This window comes from Hypomesus transpacificus, chromosome 9 (assembly GCF_021917145.1).
Source record: "Hypomesus transpacificus isolate Combined female chromosome 9, fHypTra1, whole genome shotgun sequence".
Taxonomy (NCBI): domain Eukaryota; kingdom Metazoa; phylum Chordata; class Actinopteri; order Osmeriformes; family Osmeridae; genus Hypomesus; species Hypomesus transpacificus.
Window position 1 is genome coordinate 8,149,398 of NC_061068.1, and position 19,128 is coordinate 8,168,525.

Sequence of the window (19,128 nt, forward strand, 5' to 3'; positions counted from 1 at the left end):
ACAACAAATGGGCCTTAGAAGTTAGAAGTTAGTTCTCAACTTGCAAGGCGCAGGTTTGCATCGGTTGATGAATTTGTTCTTTAAAATAACATCCTGTTGGGAATAATAAACTTACATACAGAATGTAGTTTGCTACATCTAACGGTCAAACGAGGGGTCTGGAAGGCATTCACTATTCTTCTCTTTCTCTATACTGTGTACTATATGCTATTCCAGTGGTTTAGTATTTGTTTCTAACCAGATAGAGGTGGTCTGTGTATCTGTCTTTGAGAGCAGGTACTCCAAGCTATCTGACCCGGCCAACTGGCTGAGAATCAACAGGACCAATGGTCAGATCACCACCTTGGCTCAGCTTGACAGGGAGTCCTTCTATGTCAAAAACAACATCTATCAGGCCACCTTCCTGGCTGTCGACAATGGTAAGTCTGGTAAGTGAGTGTGAGTGTGGCTATGAGTGAAATTGGGTACTTTACAGGGCAACAACAAGTGGATTGTGGAGCTCTGTGTGTGTGTGTGTGTGAATGTGTGTGTGTGTGTGTCTGTGTGCATGTGTTGATGTGAGTTTGAGTGTGTGTGTGCAAGTATGTGTATGTGTGACTTGCTCTACTTACCAGACAGAGTGTTACCCTAGCTGCTGTAGCCATCAATGAAATAAGACCAATCAAGCCCAACCATTTTAGATGGAGGCGCTTACTTCCTGTACCTGAGAGGGTGAATGCCCAGCGGTAATTCATCAATGAAAGTAATGAAAGGATTGGTCTGGGACTTGCAAGCCGCATTGCTCTTGATAGCATACAAAATAGAGTTTAGCCCAACAAGAGGTTGACTGCATATTGATTCCAAACCTCGATTTCTCCTCGATACCTACTTTGCATAAAATTCTCTTGACTTATTTTGCTCAATCGAAAAGGGAGGTCGACAAAGCATCTAGCCAATCATAACTGACTAGGCAGTTGTAGACTCTGGCAAGCAGACGCAGTGGACCTTTACATGGTTCTTCTGCTTGATGCTGTCTGATAGAAAACCCAGTTTAAACTGTTCCAGTGCTGTGATTGAATGAGCTCCAGTTTGGATAAACTCTTACTTATCAAGTAGAAAGAGTTGCTGATTATTAACGATGTGTGTTAGTCTGCCAGCCACAACGTTGCAGCCCATGCCAAAATATAACTTCTCAAATGCTAAGTGTAGACTATTGTTAGTGAGAGTGTTGTTATCAAAAATAATTGTGTTCAAATTGTATTTATTTTGTACTTTCATTCTAGTATAAAAACAAATTGTAGAACTTTCATTTCTATCTGTCATTACTAACTTACTATCAAGGTGATTGTATTGTCACACAGTGGCTGCACCTCTCTCTCTCTCTCTCTCTATCTCTCCCCCTCTTGTTCTGTTTCTCTATCTTCCTCTGTTTCTCTCTTCCTCCCATTTCTCGCCACTCTGTCCTTTCGTCATTATCTCATTATCTCCTTTTCCAAATGACTTCCTCCAGGTGAAGTTGACTTCAGATCGAAATATTTTCTTTGTCAGGTATTGCATTCTCACCTCTGTCTTTCTCCTTCTGTCCTTCCTCTCCCAGGTTCTCCTCCAGCTAGTGGAACAGGCACCCTGCAGATCTACCTGATAGACGTGAACGACAACACTCCAGTGCTGATTCCCAAGGAGGCGCAGGTGTGTGAGCGGGCCAGGCCCAACTCCAGGGTGAACATCACAGCCTCGGACGCCGATGCAGACCCCAACGTGGGCCCGTTTGTCTTCGAGCTTCCCTCTTTCCCCCAGAGCGTCCGCCGCAACTGGACCATCTCCCGCCTCAGTGGTAAGGTCAACGCCAGATAATTTAGAACCCCTTCTGTGTGGAGCCATAGCCTTGCTGTTTGTAGGCCCTCGGCCTGACCTCCGCCCTATGTAGTGGGGGATGAGGAGGTCAGGCGTGACAGTCAGAAGGCTCACAGGGACACAATGCCACCTGCTCATGTGGACAGATGACCTTCCATTTGTGAGGAATTAGATCCATTCATCTCCCAGTGCTCTGACTGACAAGATGCCATCCTCATAGATGAATGAGTTGTGTTAAGGCTAAATAAGACCCAGACTCCTAATGTTTTATCCCAGTAAGTCCACCTGCTTCCCCCTGACCTCTTTCTGTGCTCTTGACGTGTGTGACGATGACTATGCCCAGCTCACGCTGACTGGTGTGATCTGTGTGTGTGTGTGTGATTTTTGTGTGTGCGTGTGTGTGATTACTCTCCTAGGTGATTACGCCCAGCTGAGACTCAGGATCCCCCACCTGGAAGCGGGGGTGTACGACATTCCTGTGACCGTGTCGGACTCGGGCAACCCGCCCCTGTCCAACAGGTCTGTGATCAGGGTGAAGGTGTGTCCGTGTGACGAGGATGGAGACTGCACCACCACAGGAGCTGTAGCCGCCGCTGGCCTGGGCACTGGAGCCATCATAGCCATCCTCATCTGTATCATCATCCTGCTTAGTGAGTGGAACACACTCACTCACACTGTCCGCCATGGGGGATCCAACCCTGTTCCTGGAGAGCTGCCTGCCTGTTGGTTTTGGATCCTTTGTTCATTATTAGAATCAGGTGTGGTAGATTAGTTTTATAGGCAGGTAGCTCCCCAGGAAAAGGTTTGTAGACCTCTGACCTGGCATGTAGCACACTTACACAGACATGTACATTTAGTCATTTAGCAGACGCTCTTATCCAGAGCGACTTACAGTAAGTACAGGGACATTCCCCTCTGAGGCAAGTAGGGTGAAGTGCCTTGCCCAAGGACACACCGTCATTTGGCACGAACCAGCAACCTTCAGATTACTAGTCCGATTCCTTAACCATTAAGCCACCTGAGTCCACATAGGCATAGGCTACACATGCATGTGTTATTTTATTCTATATTATTTAATTGTATCGGATTTTATATTAAATTATATAGCTCTGCTAGTATTTTGTTGTACATTTTCTACCATTTGATGTTGTTTATTATATTTACTGTATGCACCTGCCCACCAAAGTAAATTCCTTGTTTGTGACCACTTACTTGGCGATTAAACACTATTCTGATTCTGATGCGTGCATACACACATACATACATAAATACATACATACATTCATACTGTAGATAATGCAGTCCTTGACAGTCAATGGGGTGTGTTGCAGCCATGGTGCTGTTCTTCGTCATGTGGATGAAGGGGAGAGAGAAGGAGCGCCAGGCCAAGCCTCTCCTGATCGACCCGGAAGACGACGTCAGAGACAACATCCTGAAATACGACGAAGAGGGAGGAGGAGAGGAGGACCAGGTCAGCCACACACACCCACACACACACACAGGTAACGCCAGTCCCTCCCATGAGACCATCTGGCTGAGCTCCCCTGTGCTGTCCCACACAGGACTATGACCTGAGCCAGCTGCAGCAGCCTGAGTCTCTGGACCACATCATCAGCAAGCCAGCGGGGGTGCGCAGGGTGGACGAGAGGCCTGTGATTGTTGAGTCTCAGTACCCTGTCAGACCCAGCCTGCCCCACCCCGGAGACATAGGAGACTTCATAAACGACGTGCGTTCACCCTTACATATCCTCAGCTGGGCCCAGTCTTTACCAGCCTGTACGCCCTCGTGATCGGGATATAAAGCCCGTCTGGAGGGATGTGGTTGTTGTTGTTGTGGAGCCAGTTGTCTAACCCACCTGTGTGCGTGTTACAGGGTCTGCGGGCAGCTGACAACGACCCCACGGCCCCGCCCTACGACTCCCTGCTGGTGTTCGACTACGAGGGCAGCGGCTCCACGGCCGGCTCCGTCAGCTCCCTCAACTCCTCCAGCTCAGGAGACCAGGACTACGACTACCTCAACGACTGGGGGCCGCGCTTCAAGAAGCTGGCCGACCTCTACGGCGGAGGGGATGACGACTGAGAGGGTGGGGGTGGAAGGCAGGGGGTGGGGCGGGGTGGGGTTACGGAGGTGGCAGGGAGGGGTAGATGTGTGAGGCGCCCAGAAACCACACACGGGGCCCAAGAAAAGCTCCTGAGATACTGTAGGTCCATGGTAGACATGTGAGGACTGGACCAGGAGGCTGTTCTAGAGCATGCCTTAGTGCCCTCACAAGGTTCTGCTGCAACTCAAATGTACTCTGGCTTTTTTTTCGTGGCAAGTTTTCAGTGTATAGTTTACTTTGTTTTTCAATCTACTGGAGGAGTTTGGAGATGAAGAGAGACCCTTCTGAGAGTGGTGATCCTCTTTTACTTGCTTGGTAAAAAGGAACATCTTGTCCACTTTCTTTGTGACAGAATGTTACAAAAAAGGCACTCTTGACTCTTTCTCTCCCCTTTGTCAACTTGAATTTAATTAGAACAGAAGCACTGTCGTTTATAAAGTGCCTTTTGTGGTGTGTTTTGTACGGACTCCTGTTATCTCAGGGTGGGTTGCCATTTGAGCAGTTTCAGGCAAGTACTCTCAAACCCCCCCGTCATGACCTGCTAAGCCCCTCTCCTGGTCACTACGTTGCTGACAGACCAACCCTGCCGCAACACAGAGATGACAGAAAGGAAGAAGCGACACTATCAGGGTGGACTGGACTGTAAAGACTGTCAGCCAATACAGTAGACTCTGAACTCTGGCCAGTTGGAGGGTTTTGGGATGGAGTGGAGCAGCCTTTTGTTAGAAGGACCTGATTTGTCCATCGCTGGGCTATTCTCTGACTTTCAGGAGCATTGTCTACTCAGTGCCACTTGCTATGTGTGATTGTTTTTATAACTGTGGGGGGTTTCTAACAGCAGAGAATGCCTGCCCTTTCTTTTACAAAACCATGAGTCTAGGAGCCTGTGTACGTTCAGACGCTTGCCTGCCCTGTACGGTTTTGTGTTGTTTTTCACACTGTAAAGCTTATATAGGCATGATCTGACTAGTCAGTCGATATGACAGTGGCTCTTGAAATGGCTTGGATTGAAGGCCCTGGAAGCATCTGAAGGATTTTTCTCGCCTTGAACATTACCTTTTTTTTTAGGTCAACAAAACTATTAAGAGGTGCATGATTTTTTTGTGTTCCAAAATGTTTTACTCAACGCACTTGTTACTATGTGGTGAGAATGTGAAGGTAGTCCGCAAACTATATGAATATACTCTGTATAAAGACACACAAAAAAAGAAAATACTGTAAGATACCTATTTTTGAAGTATTAATGACAACATTTGCTGCTCTCTTTCTCTTCAGTGGCTGATGGGTTGGCCAGGCCATTTTCAATGTGTGTGCGCGTGTTGGTTGTTTAAAAAAGAAAAATCAATTTTGGTTCAGATGATGTAGATTTCATTCGGTTTCTGCTGTTCTATTCAAAGATTTTTTTTATTTGAAGGTTGTTTTCTAAGATTTAAGGAAAGCTTTGTTATACTCCTGGTTTTATATGTCAGATGCAGCCCTCTTTTCTCGTGTCTTTGACATAAGCATTCCTTCTCTTAGTCTTCAGGACTATGGAAGGCTTCACAGCCATGCCTGCCGATAGTTGTTCAATTATTCAGTGTATCTGAATTATTTTCTTCATTCATCTAGATACTGGATATGTGCTTTAGAAAATAAAGGAGACATGTTTCAAAACTTCTTCCATCTATCCTTTGATTATATCAATGTTGGTAGGATCAACTGAATTCAGTTCATGTTTACTAATTTTGTGTTTTCATTTCCATCATTTGGAGTTCGACGAAGGAAAATGACGATACTTCTTGTGACGATGATCAGTCAGGAACCTGGCACCCATCCCTACTACTACTCCATGCAGACTTGGGCGAGTGGGAGTCCTCGGCCTAGGTCAAGTATGTGTGTGTCCAGCCCTGTGATTTCAATTAGTCAGCTGAGGCACCGAAAAACCCGCTGGGGATTTAAAGGGTTTTAATCCTCCCTGGCTGTGTGTCTATCAATTAGCCACACCATTAATCCCCAGGACGTAATCTCATTAGATAGAGCGCCTTTAATGAGACACCCAGAGAGAGGGGAGAGGAAGCGAGAGGACTAAATGAAGGCCTGTGGAGATCTTCCAGGTTGGCTCTGTGGAAGACTGATGATGACGATGGATGAAACAGAGGGTCAACAGAGAGAGGGAACGAGAAAGTCGACTGGGAGGCAGAGCGCAACTTTTCGAACACGAGTTGGGCCCATGCAAAACACTGCCCCTTTAAAAACTGTTGAAAAAGATTCAGAGATAGATATGAGCGTGTCTACTTTGACCAAGCTTGAAAGAGTGAGAGAGAGGCGTATCAGAGTGAGAAGGACGCGAGAGAGATTAGGTGGGCTGAATTGCGGTGAGACCACGCTGGGGTCGAAAATGAAAGCTATGCCGGCTCCTCAACTAATCCCTCCACTCAAGGAAACCACAGTAGTGGCTCCATAATGAACCTTCTGTACAGTCAGACAGCCCATGGCCGGGGGTTCTTCGGTGGAACCATCATTCTGTATGCTGCATGCTTTACAACACTGTATGCTGACAGGCTATGACAGTTGAGACTGTATGTGAGCAGAGAATGGAGATGTCCTCTGGGCTTCAAGTTTAGCCCCATCAGGAAGTCAGAAGTGGCTCCAGTGGTCCAGTGAGAGAGGGAGAAGCTATTGCTTGAGTAGCCTTGTTGATGAATGGTGAGCCCACCAAGAGCTTAGTTCTTGGTCAGGGGCCAACAGTTTGTGTTTTGTAAATAAACTTCTCCTTTTCGAATGCATCTAGCTGCTCTTTTCATTTCCTCCCCATAAAGGTCCATGTCTCCCGGGCCAGCAGTGGGAACAATCCAATCTAGAAATGACTCAGACCGCCAAGTTTTGGTGGTGGAGCCTGCTGGGTAATTGACTGTTTACAATTTAGTGCTGATGGGGCTGCCTCCGTTTAGACAAGCACTGGGAGGCACTTGTTTGCCAAGTCTGTTTTGCTGATACAGCAGAACCCTCCTGCTATTTTAAGACCAGGTCATGAATAAGATAAAAGCAGGAGAATCAATTGGATGTTACTGCTCCGAGTGGTGAGTCCGTGCTGTGCCCTACCTCCATCTGTCATGCGTACGTCGACATGATAGATTGGTGAGAACGACAGAACAAACCTCTGATGGAGTCACTGTCATGGTGAGGAGAACCCAGCTGTCAAACTCTTCGTTTCTATAGAAACATGAAACCAGTCGCAGACAAAGGGGCTTGCTTCGTTACATTTCTACGGGCTTTTTAACCAGCCACTGCTGTGCTGTGGGAACTTTTGCTCCGCTATCTTCTTCTCTGGCCTCTGATTCCATCTACTCCCATCTTCTATTCTTCAGCAGCCCGTCTGGCGTGCGGACCATTCATATACATTGTACATACATTGCTGAGTGATTAGTATGAATGAATGATTTCTACCACGTGTAGTAGTAGTAAGTGAGTCAGGATAATTATATTACAATAACATGATGAAGAGTTATGCCAACACAGCCTGCCTTGACTATTGAAGGCTAGTTAGTTATGTCTGCATTTGCCTGATGAGCATCCAAGAATTCTCTCAGCTCGGGGATTGAGATGTGTTTCCCTCAAAGAGACTCAAAAATCGACTTGTGCATTATTCATTAATTTACTGCTGAACCTTGAAAAAAGGTAAAAGTGCTTCAAGGTGAGATGGATGTTTAGGTAAATACAATGCAGTGAATCTGGTGCATTTTCACAAGGAGCTTTTTGTTTCAGAGGTTGACTCACTTGGGACATCCTTGGGAATTTTAGATTGTTTTGTAAGAACACTTTTATTGTGAAGAGAACTGCTCTGTATGTGGGTTCTGGCATAAAATACCAAACCCTCCCCATTCCAAAGCGGCCACTGGATGTTGCTGTGCTTGTTCAAGATGTCTGAGTGTGTTTCACTTTTCTTCTACGGGACTAAATATTCTATATACATAAACATGATGATGAAACCGAAAGCTACATCATTTTGCATCGCAAACTCCATGGACTACCAGTGCCACCTAGCTAAGAACTTTGGAAATACAATTTACAAGAACATAATAGAGTAAATGCACATTTTGTTAATTATGACGATGAAATTAAATGTGTGTGTCCATAAGTGTGTTGCATGTGTGTGTGCGCACACACATGTCGCATTAACTCTGATTGGGTTTTCCTTTAGTTCTTCCTGGTTTACCCAATCATCTTATCCCCTGTTTGGCCTGTGTCCTGCCGCTCTGAGTGAGCTCCATTAAAGCCCAACAGGCTATTAACCCCAGAGTCAATCCTTCACAGGTTTGGCCACGGTTATGAACCCATTCCAGCGTCAGTTATAAACACTAGCCTTATTGTAGCATCTCCAGGCAAAAGCCAATTGAAGTCCTCAACTCCTAAATGAAAGGGCTTTTTAAGTCATACTGTGTAAAGAATACTTACTCCATCTCCCCGCAACACACACATTGGGATTTTGTCTCCTGGCTAACAACAGTATGACAGCATTAATGTACCAAACGACTGACATGCAGTACAATTCCACCCATGTCAGGAAGCAGAGTGATGTCACTTCTCTGTCTAGAGGGCTGTGGTGTTTACTCTACACCCTCAGGTGCAGTGACTGAGATGTCGCTAGGCAACCGCACAGTCTCCGCTGTCGCTCGGTCCCTGGCACTCAAGTGGGAGCTTATGTGGACTTAAACTGTGAGAGAGCAGAGCTGTGCTAGAGTACAGAGGAGAATTACAAGGGAAAATATTGGATTGGACTGAGGAACAGAGGGCAGGAGTTTGGCACACTAGAACTGTGATGATGTGTAGACTGCCAATCCATCATACTCTGGTTCAGACGGTGGCTAGTCAGTAGCTGAAAACAAATCGTGTCAGAGCTTTGAATTTTTGTATTTAGATCTGATTCTTGGTGAGCTGGACACACTTTAAAAGCTGTTGCTACAACTTTCCATTTGAAACTCCTCAATAGAGAATGTAATAGGCAGAAAAGTCATGAATATACAGTATTACAAGACATCTTCAGGCATGACATGATCAGCTTCATTCTTACTTGGCTTGCAGAGGCCTACCTACAGAATAGGCAGCAGTGAATTTTGTGAGATTTTACTGCCACCCTGTGGGGAAATGAAGCTATTAGAACAGGTTCACAAGGAGTTTACTCATGTAAACACAGACACACTGTCATCTAGTAGATGTATTTTGTGGCATTTTTGATAACCCTAAATTTGACCATGAAAAAACAAGACATATATTAAAATCATTTATTCAGACCTATATAAAAACATTTACATATGGACAAAAATCTGTGCAAAATGTACAAGAAACCATTCTCAGATTATCCATGGAATTTCTCTGTGAGACAAACATGCTGGCAGAAATTCACCAATAGGAAGACATTGGGTGCACAGGCTGTATAAGAGACATTGACAATTATAACTGTCATGTCATCGATTGTCAAGAACCTTGGTATAAAAAAGTACAAATGTTGCATGTCTAAAAGGGCTTGTATTGTAGATTGTTGGTGCAATAATACATTCCTTAAATCCCAACCCAAATCACTAGGCATGCTGTACAGAACCCCACAAAGCCTTATGTCAGATCAGGGAACATCATTTTTGAAATTGAATCCCTCAGTGCAAGTGCAAGAATAAAAGCATGAAATCAACAAAAACACCAATTATATATCCTGTTATCAATTTGTTGCTACAAAATGGCACACACAAAAATATAGATTTCCATACTTGGAAAGAAAATATGTATAAACTGATTAAAAAACATACTAGACAGGGAATTAAAGCATAGTGCAACCAAACTCAGTGTTATTGCAATAAGTATATTGCAAGATTATAATTATCTGACGTCTTACTTTTAATGTTCATAAGAATCATATACAAATACAGTAGATGGCCTATTTTGTTGTTATTCACACTGACTAGGTTGATGCTAATTAAAAATCCTGCTAGATAACTATAGTAAAATTTGGTTAAAACTATTTGTATGATTTCATTTCATACACTAAACAGAATTGACTTTTTACCCTACAGTGTCATATACTGTATGTGATTGGTCAAAACATTAAAAACCACCTTCAAAGTATTATACTTAAGATCATTAAAAGGGGCCACCAGGTGTGCCTGTTACAATAAGTGAAAATCCATACAAGTAAAACAAGAGTATGTCTAGGAAAGTCGTGTCTTAGACTTGAAAAAGAACAATGGCCTACATGGTAGTCAGAGGAGCCGCCTGGATCATTGAGTTACATTTGAAGGTAGGATGAAAACAACTGAAATTCAAAAGGTATTCAGTCACTGAGGAGTCTCTTTATCCATCTCTCGGTGGAGATGAAAGTCAAAAGACTATCTGAGGAACATTCTGAAGTGAGAGAGGAAGGACTCTTCCCACCCAGGAGGATCTCCCTCACTCTTTCTCTCTCTTTAGTCTCTTCACTTTAGGAAGCCTTTGTAGATGAGCTGGGAGCGATTGCTCTCTCTCTCGTTCTCCAGGCAGAAGAGCAGGTCCCTGAGGTTCACCCTGGTGATGCGCTGACGGCTGAACTGCCTGGACGCCGCCGAACCTGGACTCCCTGACACAGAAGGACTGAACCCCGAACCCTGCAGAGGGAGCCACAGGACAGATAGAGGTACATGACAGTGTGACAAAATGCTTGCCAACAAGTTCCATATTGGGTCTATTTAACCCTTGTGTTATCTTCGGGTCATTGTGACCCACCGTCGTATTGCGACAACTTTACCGCATACAAAAACAAAGTGAAGCATTTTCTGTTAACCGTTGGGCTGTCTCAGACCCCCCACATTGCGAAGGTTAAAAGAAAATGACTTTCATTTGTTTTTGGCAGCACAAGGGTTAAGTTAGGACCCTGGGATTTAAGATCCCAGGCGAGGGTTAGCAAGAATCCAACAGCCTTACATCTGCTCCAGCAGGAGAGGCTGCAGAGCCGGGCTTCCTCTTCTTCCTGGAGCCGATGGCTGCCAGAGCAGTAAGGTTGGCCTCCCTCTGTCTCATCTGAGCTAGCTCCTGCTGCTGCATCTGAACACACACAAACACACACACAAAGAAAGGGAGCTAATGAGCACACCTGGGAAAACCCCACCCATCCCACTGGGGACTGGAACAGCATAACAGCTCCAGGTCCACACCTCCAGGGTCTCCTACCTCTTTGGCCTTCTGTTTCAGTCGCAGCTGCTCCGGGTCTTCTTGTCGAGCTCGAGACTGAAAGACCCCGCAGAGCGGAGGACAGGGCAGGGGGTCACAGATTCATGTGAAAACAGGTCACCACACCAAGGCTCCACATATATAAAAAGGCCCGCCTTTATAATGCCTTCCTTTTAAAAGACACTTTCATCCAAAGCAACACACGGAAGATTTTGAAGCTGCGACCTGCAGGCAAACGCTCTACCACTGAGCTACACCCATGGAAACAGGTGTAGTCACTCCTGGCCACTAGAGGACCCCACATTTCAAGAAATCCACATCTAGGAGGTTATGAGTTTATGCCCCTGTACCTTTGCAGCCTTCATCAGGATCTCTCTCTCCTGCTCTTCTTTCCTCTGCTTCTCCACCTGGTCCAGGTGCTCAAAGAACTTGAGCTGGGCCCTCGCATCGCTTCTCTGCTCGTACCGACTATCCTCCTGCCAAAACACAGGACAATGCTGTCACTGTCAGCTGTCGGGTACAAGACCCTTTGAAGATATCATACACACAACCCCTACATTGATAAAGAATGTACCATAACTGACATACCTTGAAACGGATGTTTTTGTGCTGAGCCACCTCAGTGACCCGCTCCAGCAGGTTTCGGAGCCTCTGTTCGGTGGCATGGGACAAGAAGGTCACCACCTCTGGGCCCAGCTCTCCTACCCCACATCTCTGGCCTGGAGAGGACAGACACACAGCCATAACTGCTGAGCTCAGAGCAAATCCTACTTTCTGTGTGTGTGTGTGTGTGTGTATGTGTGTGTGTAGGGGGGGGAAGAACCTCACCTATCTCCAGGATTCTCCTCTCCAGAGTGGAGCTATGGAGGAATGCCTCATCCTTACAGGAGCGCGTCACTGCCCCCACCAGCGCAGAGTTGGTTGCTAGGATCCGAGCGCTCTCCTCAGACAGGTTTACCCCGGCCATGGACGCCACATCATTGATGTCATCCTCCTCCCTGGAAGTGTTGACAAGCACACGAAATCAGCAAGACCACGAGAGCAAACCCTCCCATTCAGAGGTCACGTTTATTTTGTTTATGAGGCAGACCTGTAGGTGCCTGCACAGGTCCCTCTCAGCTTATTCGTGTGGGCTGCAGTGGCCAGGGAAGCAGGGCCAGATATGGTTTTAAAGCCAGGTATCAAACCAGGCCTTGCCATGGGGACTGAGAGAGAACACAGAGACAGATCCTGTCATGTTTCTTGGTTTACCACACAGGTACATGTGCTGGTGTGTTCCCACACTCTTACCTTGCTGCAGCTGTTTAAACTGCACCTGTGACTGCCCCAGTATTAAGCCACTGGGGGCCTGACCCCTCAGCGATACCATGGAGGTTGTTGCCAGGGTAACCTGGGGAGGCCTTACTATGGTCCCCTGCTGCACCTGGGGGGGGGGGGGGGGGGGGGGGGGGGGGTATGCATGTATGGGTTCACAGGTAAACACAAGAGATTTCCTTCATCTATAGAACATATTATTCTACAGTTAGCCAATATGAAAAGCTGATTACCAGTGATGCTGGGTGTCCCTGTTTGCTGGTGACAGGGTGGAGGTGGGATCTGGAGGCTGAGGCAGCAGGCATTAGAGCTGGGCTGCCGAGGCCCACCATAGGAGCTGGCTGCTGGCTCTGCTGGATGAATGTAGCTGAGTCTGGGGTGAGCTGCCTCAGGGCTGGAAGGCTTCTCTGGAATAAGAACACAGCATTTAGATCTATATTAGGCTCAGAATCTGTCGCAATGGGTGAGGTGAGAAACATGATGGCGGTGGCAGCAAAGCTTGCCTTGAGAAAAGGCACAAGGTAAGGCTGAGGTGAGGAGCTGAGCTCTTTGTACAGCTTACTGGTGAAGTCCTCTGGTTCAATCTTGCCATCCTGTTAGAAACAAGCACAGAAGGGAGTAAATGATTTAATCAATGCAATATGTTAGTGGGGGGGGGGGGGGGGGGAGCTGTTCAAAACCTATTTGTTTTGGTGCCCTACTATGGAAAATGCTTAAGCTAGACTACTCTCCACACTGGTCATTCTTGTCCATACCGGTTGTGATTGGTGGTGTATGCACTTACCAGCAGGTCTTTGACCAGGTCTTTGACGTTTTCCGCTGTCTGTGAAGACTGCTTCCCGCTGGATGCCAGTTTGATTAAAGTCGAGAGAAAGTTCTTGCATTTTTTCACGTTCTCCATGGTTTCCTACAGCAACACAATTCAGCATTCAAATTCTCCTCATACAATCAATGTATGAATCCATTCAGCACTGTTTGGAGTATCAGCATGCCGTAAATAGTGGAGGCCCAGCCCTAGTCCTGATCAACAGGGGGACATAGGGATTGGATGAAAACTACTGGCTCACCGTTGCCAAGGTGACAGTGGTCCCAGTGGATGGGCTGACTGTCTGTTGGGATGTGCCTGGTAGTGCCTGAGCTATAGGGCTCTGGGGAGGAAAACCATAGAGAACAATGTCTAACTTCAGGAGTGTCTGAATTCATCACCTTTTTTTGGTTCCAACAGTCAGAGTAAGTAGTAGTTAGTAAATGATTGTAAACTGAGCGGTTTTGGTTGCTTGAGGTTGTTTTTAAGCTGTATAAGCTATGCTGTACCAGAAGCTACCAAAACTGAATGGTACCTGTAAAACCTGGGGTCTCTGAAGTGTGATGGTGACAGGGGCAGAGGTGAGGGCAGGAGACTCCTGCTTGATGGTGGTGGGGGTCACCTGTCTGGTGGGGGTCACCTGTCTGGGCAGGATGGAGGTACCAGGGGTCTGAGAAGAAGTAAAGAACACTAAGAGGTGTGATCTCATCATTTGCTTTGAAACTGACAGCGACTGTCAGAAACAAACAGGTGTAGGTGTCTTATGTGAATGTGTTGTCTGGTGTTGGTGAGGTGGGTTGATATGTTTTTGGGGGCTTTATTTCCTGAACATGGGCACAGGTGGTTTTACCTGGACTGAGGTGATTTGGACCTGTGGTGTGCTTGTGGGGGAGGCAAGGCGAGACGTCTGCATCTGAGACAGGATCTGTTGGTGGATCATCAGCAGCTGCCCAGTGTCACTGCGCACCAGGACCATACCTGTGTTGAAGACAACATAACCTGCTTAAAACTACGGACAGAGATAGGAAGGATTTTGAGAGCAACCAAAAAACCTGTCATCCAATGACATATTTCTGATGGAACTTATTTTACTTATCTGAAAGTCACTCGGATCGATGATCAATCCAGTTGAGTGATATTTTAGGGGCATAGCTCATTTGCCACTTACCTGTACAGGACAGATTACTAGAGATAACCAACAACTTGATGCAAGCTCCTCATTCAACCAGCAGAAGACTTTTCGTTTTTTGCAACCTTTCAACATCCCTAATGTTTTCTGTTGCTTACTCTAAAATTTAAGTTTGTTGCCTACCTGGGGGCAGCTGGATGTTCTGTAAGTTGGGCTGATTCGGGGATGTCTGGGAGATGCTTGGGGCTAACACCTGTGGCGCTACGGTTCTGATTCCGCCCAGGCTAGCAGCTGCTGTCACAGGAGTGCACGTCTTTGGTGTGCTTTGCAGCAACGAGTTCTTGATGATTATCCCCGGTGTTATTAAACTGTCCGCATTTGCAACAACGGATGGAACAGTCTGCGGTTCTGTCTTTATGATTGTTTGGACCGATGATTGGACCGCCTCTGCCTTGACAATGTGCGATCCTGCACTGGCAGGCACTGAGGAACTAGGTGACTGATCACTGTTTAAAAGTGGAGTTTGAATGCTCCTTAATGGTGCAGACGTTAAGGGTTGATTCGGTGCTTTGACATTTTCCGTACAACTGTCCCCATTCAAAGTTGTATACGATCCTGCAGTTTGCATACACGGCTTCACAAGCGTTCCGGTAAGCCCACCACCCAAACCAGCAGCCAAAGATGAGGTAACAGTATTTAGTGGTTTAATACAAGTCTGAATGACACTCTTTGATGTGGGAGGCATTGTCACATTTGACAATTTTAGTTCATTGCTGTCTACTGTACTGCCGCTTTTGCTACCAGTTTTTCCCGTTAGAGAGGAAGTGGTTCCTGAACTGTGAGAGATAATGCTTCCATTAAAAGTTTTTACTGACGATGTACCTTTTTCCACGTGATTTGAGACAGCATTTACACTAACAACAATTGTCTTGATTTGGTCATTTTCTGTCGATGAGTCCGACTCAGCCGGTGATGCGTCCATAGCGAAAATGAAAACTGAACTGTGCTAATGACACTTGCACGTCCAGTCCCGATTTTGCAGCGGAAACAGTTCAAGCCAGACAACTTCCAAGTTCTACCTGAGTAACAATTGGCGTTTGTTTTATCTTACACTTGGGGAAACAGTTAGCAAGACAACGTTGTAGTAACACTATACCTGCTTTGGCAACCTCTTCAACAAGTCCCAGTTTGATCGGGACATTAGCTAGCATTAACGTTATTCCTTGTTCCGGTACTAGCCATGTGTTGGGTGCCTGTCTGACTCTCAACCCCAGGGTTTATGTGAACCGAGCTTACAAGCTCGGATTCAAGAGATCCCACAAGATCACAGACTACTTTTTCGTCCACCTCTGTATTCAGAAAGACCTGGTACAGCAGATCAGAGCCTGACGCCATCTTCACACTTCTGCGAGGTGTGTGTGGACTGAAAGAGTTACAAACTAACGTACGCCTGCGTCCATGAGATATAACGTCAACACGGAGATCCGGGTACTCGCGGATTGGTAGTTTCTACATGTTAGGGCGGGACGAATCGACAAGAGATGTATTCATACGAAACAGTATGGCATAATCAGCACAAGACAACTAGACTGGGAAGTTGCACTACATTATCATAAACGTTTAATTTCAGGGAAATTGTGTAGTTATATACAGTGTATAGACATAAAATCAACATTCCAGGGCATAGCGCCCCTAGTCCCATGGTTAAAATGGCTGCACCGATTCAGGGGCGCGAGATAGCCATTGAAGATTTTTGATAACGCTCCACACCTTGTTTTTAATTGCGTAGGTAGGGCATGCAGCAAAAAGTATAGGCTTCCTCATATTTACCTGTCTGTGGTCTTAATATTAAATGAAGTACAAATGACGCCAATTTAAATTAAAGCAATGCAAGCATTTTATTTCATTTATCTGTAGGATACACGTTGCAATTTGTCAATAAAAACTAAAAGATTGTAACAATCTAGGCTATTTGATCCAATTTAATATAGGTTTGGCACCTGCTGTATATTATGCCAGTGATTATCCACCTGTTGGTCCAACTGAGTTAATTTATCTATCCTTTGTGAATAGATGCAAAGCAAGAATGTCCGGAACGCCTTACATTGGGAGTAAGATAAGTCTAATATCTAAAGCCCAAATTCGATACGACGGCATCCTATTCTCTATCGATACAGTTAACTCGACGTTGGCTTTAGCAAAAGGTGAGGTTGACCGCAGTCCAGCCGCGTCGTTTGCTACCTTATCAGATTTAGCTACCGTTGCGCAAAATATTTAAACGCAAGCATGGTTGGGACTTCTTGAATGGACTATTGCCGGTACTGTAGGCTACAGTCCAATCCCAAGTTAATGGTCCTTCCTTTTCTTTCAACAGTTAAGTCGTATGGAACAGAGCACCGACCATCAAACAGACCTGTACTTCCAAAACATTACACTTTTGAATACATAATTTTTAGAGGACTTGACATCAAGGATATTACTGTCTGTGAACCACCAAAATCCCTCCATTGTTTGCCTTATGATCCTGCCTTTTTGCAGGTAGGGTATGAGAACTTCACAAGCCTGCAATTCTCATATGTTGGGCCTAATCATATTTAAAGTTGTTCTAAGTTTTCTACGTTTTGTGATGTCTTTCTTTTTGCAGTCATCAATTGGCAGCTCATCTGCAACCTACCTGCCCCAAACACATTACAATGCACACAGCGGTGTGATACCCAACTACAATCAACTGGATGTAAGCTCTCTATTCAACCAGCAACATGCTACAGCCTTGGCTCTCGGTGAGTTAGTTTTGAACCTGCTTGTTGTTTATAAAGCAGCAGTGGACAATGGTGTACCGTTTTTCTTCATGGGCACAAGCGTACCTAACCTTTAGTCTTAGTGTGAAGAGGGCATTTACATTTAGTAATTTAGCAGCATTTACACAAATGCGTGCATCAAGTACCACTTCACCATTGGTAAAGCCTGATGGAAACATCATCTCCATCGTCTGTTCAACATGTCACCCATCATCTGTTCAACATGTCATACAGCGCAATATGCCTCCAAATAATAATGCCACCATAGCATGATTATCTGCTGGATCTTCTTCTAGGGTTGCAGGGTCTTTCACTCAGCGGTGGGGCAATGGTAGAGCATGCTGTCCAGACTGTACCAGTGGTCGAGGCTGCCCAGGAGAGGGGCCAGCCAGCCTCCAAGCAGCAGAGCAGAGAGTCCTCTCGCTCCCAGTCTCAGAGGAAGCCTGGCACTCGCAGCAAGAAAGAACCAGGTCCTTAAGACCACTACAGAGGACGTTCGATTCAGCAGACTCAGCTTCCCACCATTAATTGTCTGACATTTTCCAACCTGTATTTAGGACCGACTGCATCCCAGAGGGGCAACAGTGAGAATCGCACACCAAACCGACGTCAAGGTTTACTAGATCTAATCACTTGACAAGTTGTACAGTAACTCAAATGTCAGTTGTGGCACTTAAACTCAAATTTAAGGATTAAACATTATCCTTATTCTTACAGGCAATCGCAGAAACTACGGAAGAGGTCAACAACTTGTTGATCACTCAAATACTACTACATTACATTTTGAGTCTGACTTTGATTTTGACGCTGCTAATGCCCAGTTCTGTAAAGATGACCTTCCACAGAAGCTTGAGGATCAAGTAATCATTAAAGGTGTCTGCTTCGGATGTAATTGTGCTCCATAAGTACTGATTTACAGAGATCGGGAATCTATATCTGATCTTACATGTGGGAGGGAGAAAAGGTGTTTCAGAAATATATCATTTTCTAATCTCTTCTTCCTGCATCAGAGGCAAAGGTGGACTTTGGAGTGGAGACTCCTACTAGTGGTGGCACGGCGGAGGAGGATTCAGTTGAAGAGAAGTTACACTACAACAGAAACAAGTGCTTCTTTGATGGTGTCTCAGCTGATCTCAAGCCAAGGTGATTTGATGTTTGTTCCTTTTGTAGACCTCGAAAGGTAAAATTAAATGACTGTAGTCAGAACTACTGCTCATTATTGTTTCCTTATCTGTTCCAGACGGACAACCTGGGCAGAGGAGAAGAAGTTGAACATGGAGACATTTGGGGTGCCTGGACGTCTCCTGAGGGACAGGGGGTTCCGCCGGGGCAGTCGTGGCCGGAAAGGGCCGAGCAGGGCCCTCCAGCAGCCCAGACCCAAAGTGGGTCGTGGTAGTGTGAAGTCGAAAGGGTTAACACTTTGAATGTTCTCAGGTGTTCTGTTCTCGAGTAAAATTTAGTTGGTCAATGCCAAACCTCTCAGTTCAAAGACCAAAATATTTTCAACGAAAAATGGCAAAGTATTTGCTAGACAGACATGGCAACACATCAACTGATTTATCTTCAAAATATGTACTGGAATACATCTTGAGTTTATTAGTGTTTTGAAACATCCTATTTGGTTTAAGCATTAGTATTTAGAGGCATCCAAATTAATATCGGCCCACAGGTTATAGAATAAATCTAAAGTACAGTTGAATGATGTATTTGATTTTTGTAAACACAATTACAAAGGTTTTCAGGCCCTGTTATGGCATATATTAAATACATCAATATGTGCTAAAACGTTTTTTTTCTCTTTTGTATTATTGTTAATGAAAATAATTGAATCCATGGGAAAGTGTAATTGTGACTTATCGTTTATGAATAAACAGTAAAAAAATATTGTTTGTAAGGATGTTACTTCACATGGGCACATCATTATTTTATTAATTTAAAGATTAAAAGTTAATTATACTATCATTATTCACTATA

The 19,128-nt window shown here is 45.2% G+C and overlaps 3 protein-coding genes across 3 annotated transcripts in view; 2 read left to right on the forward strand and 1 right to left on the reverse strand.

Annotated features, from left to right (window-relative positions):
• cdh4 (cadherin 4, type 1, R-cadherin (retinal)) overlaps positions 1–3,913 on the forward strand; it is a 116,949-nt gene extending 113,036 nt beyond the window's left edge. The window contains exons 12-17 of the mRNA XM_047025488.1: positions 277–419; positions 1,577–1,813; positions 2,250–2,483; positions 3,165–3,304; positions 3,396–3,560; positions 3,707–3,913. Of these exons, the coding sequence (XP_046881444.1) occupies positions 277–419; positions 1,577–1,813; positions 2,250–2,483; positions 3,165–3,304; positions 3,396–3,560; positions 3,707–3,913 (1,126 nt within the window). The remainder of the gene's footprint in view (positions 1–276; positions 420–1,576; positions 1,814–2,249; positions 2,484–3,164; positions 3,305–3,395; positions 3,561–3,706) is intronic.
• A 5,269-nt stretch (positions 3,914–9,182) lies between these two features.
• Positions 9,183–15,831, reverse strand: LOC124471429 (transcription initiation factor TFIID subunit 4-like). The gene is made up of 15 exons (XM_047025913.1): positions 14,540–15,831; positions 14,078–14,205; positions 13,763–13,897; positions 13,490–13,570; positions 13,207–13,329; positions 12,926–13,015; positions 12,656–12,829; positions 12,399–12,531; positions 12,199–12,313; positions 11,937–12,106; positions 11,697–11,827; positions 11,459–11,584; positions 11,109–11,165; positions 10,863–10,982; positions 9,183–10,546 (listed from the first exon to the last, which is right to left on the reverse strand). Exons 1-15 carry the CDS (start codon positions 15,336–15,338, stop codon positions 10,379–10,381), a joined length of 2,550 nt encoding a protein of 849 aa, XP_046881869.1. The 5' UTR covers positions 15,339–15,831; the 3' UTR covers positions 9,183–10,378.
• A 17-nt stretch (positions 15,832–15,848) lies between these two features.
• LOC124471431 (protein LSM14 homolog B-like) lies at positions 15,849–19,096 on the forward strand. Its single transcript, XM_047025914.1, has 9 exons — positions 15,849–16,145; positions 16,430–16,560; positions 16,731–16,894; positions 17,001–17,136; positions 17,451–17,624; positions 17,712–17,768; positions 17,872–18,027; positions 18,165–18,297; positions 18,395–19,096. The coding sequence occupies exons 2-9, from the start codon at positions 16,443–16,445 to the stop codon at positions 18,576–18,578; spliced, it is 1,122 nt and encodes a 373-aa protein (XP_046881870.1). The 5' UTR covers positions 15,849–16,145; positions 16,430–16,442; the 3' UTR covers positions 18,579–19,096.
• Positions 19,097–19,128: the final 32 nt, after the last annotated feature.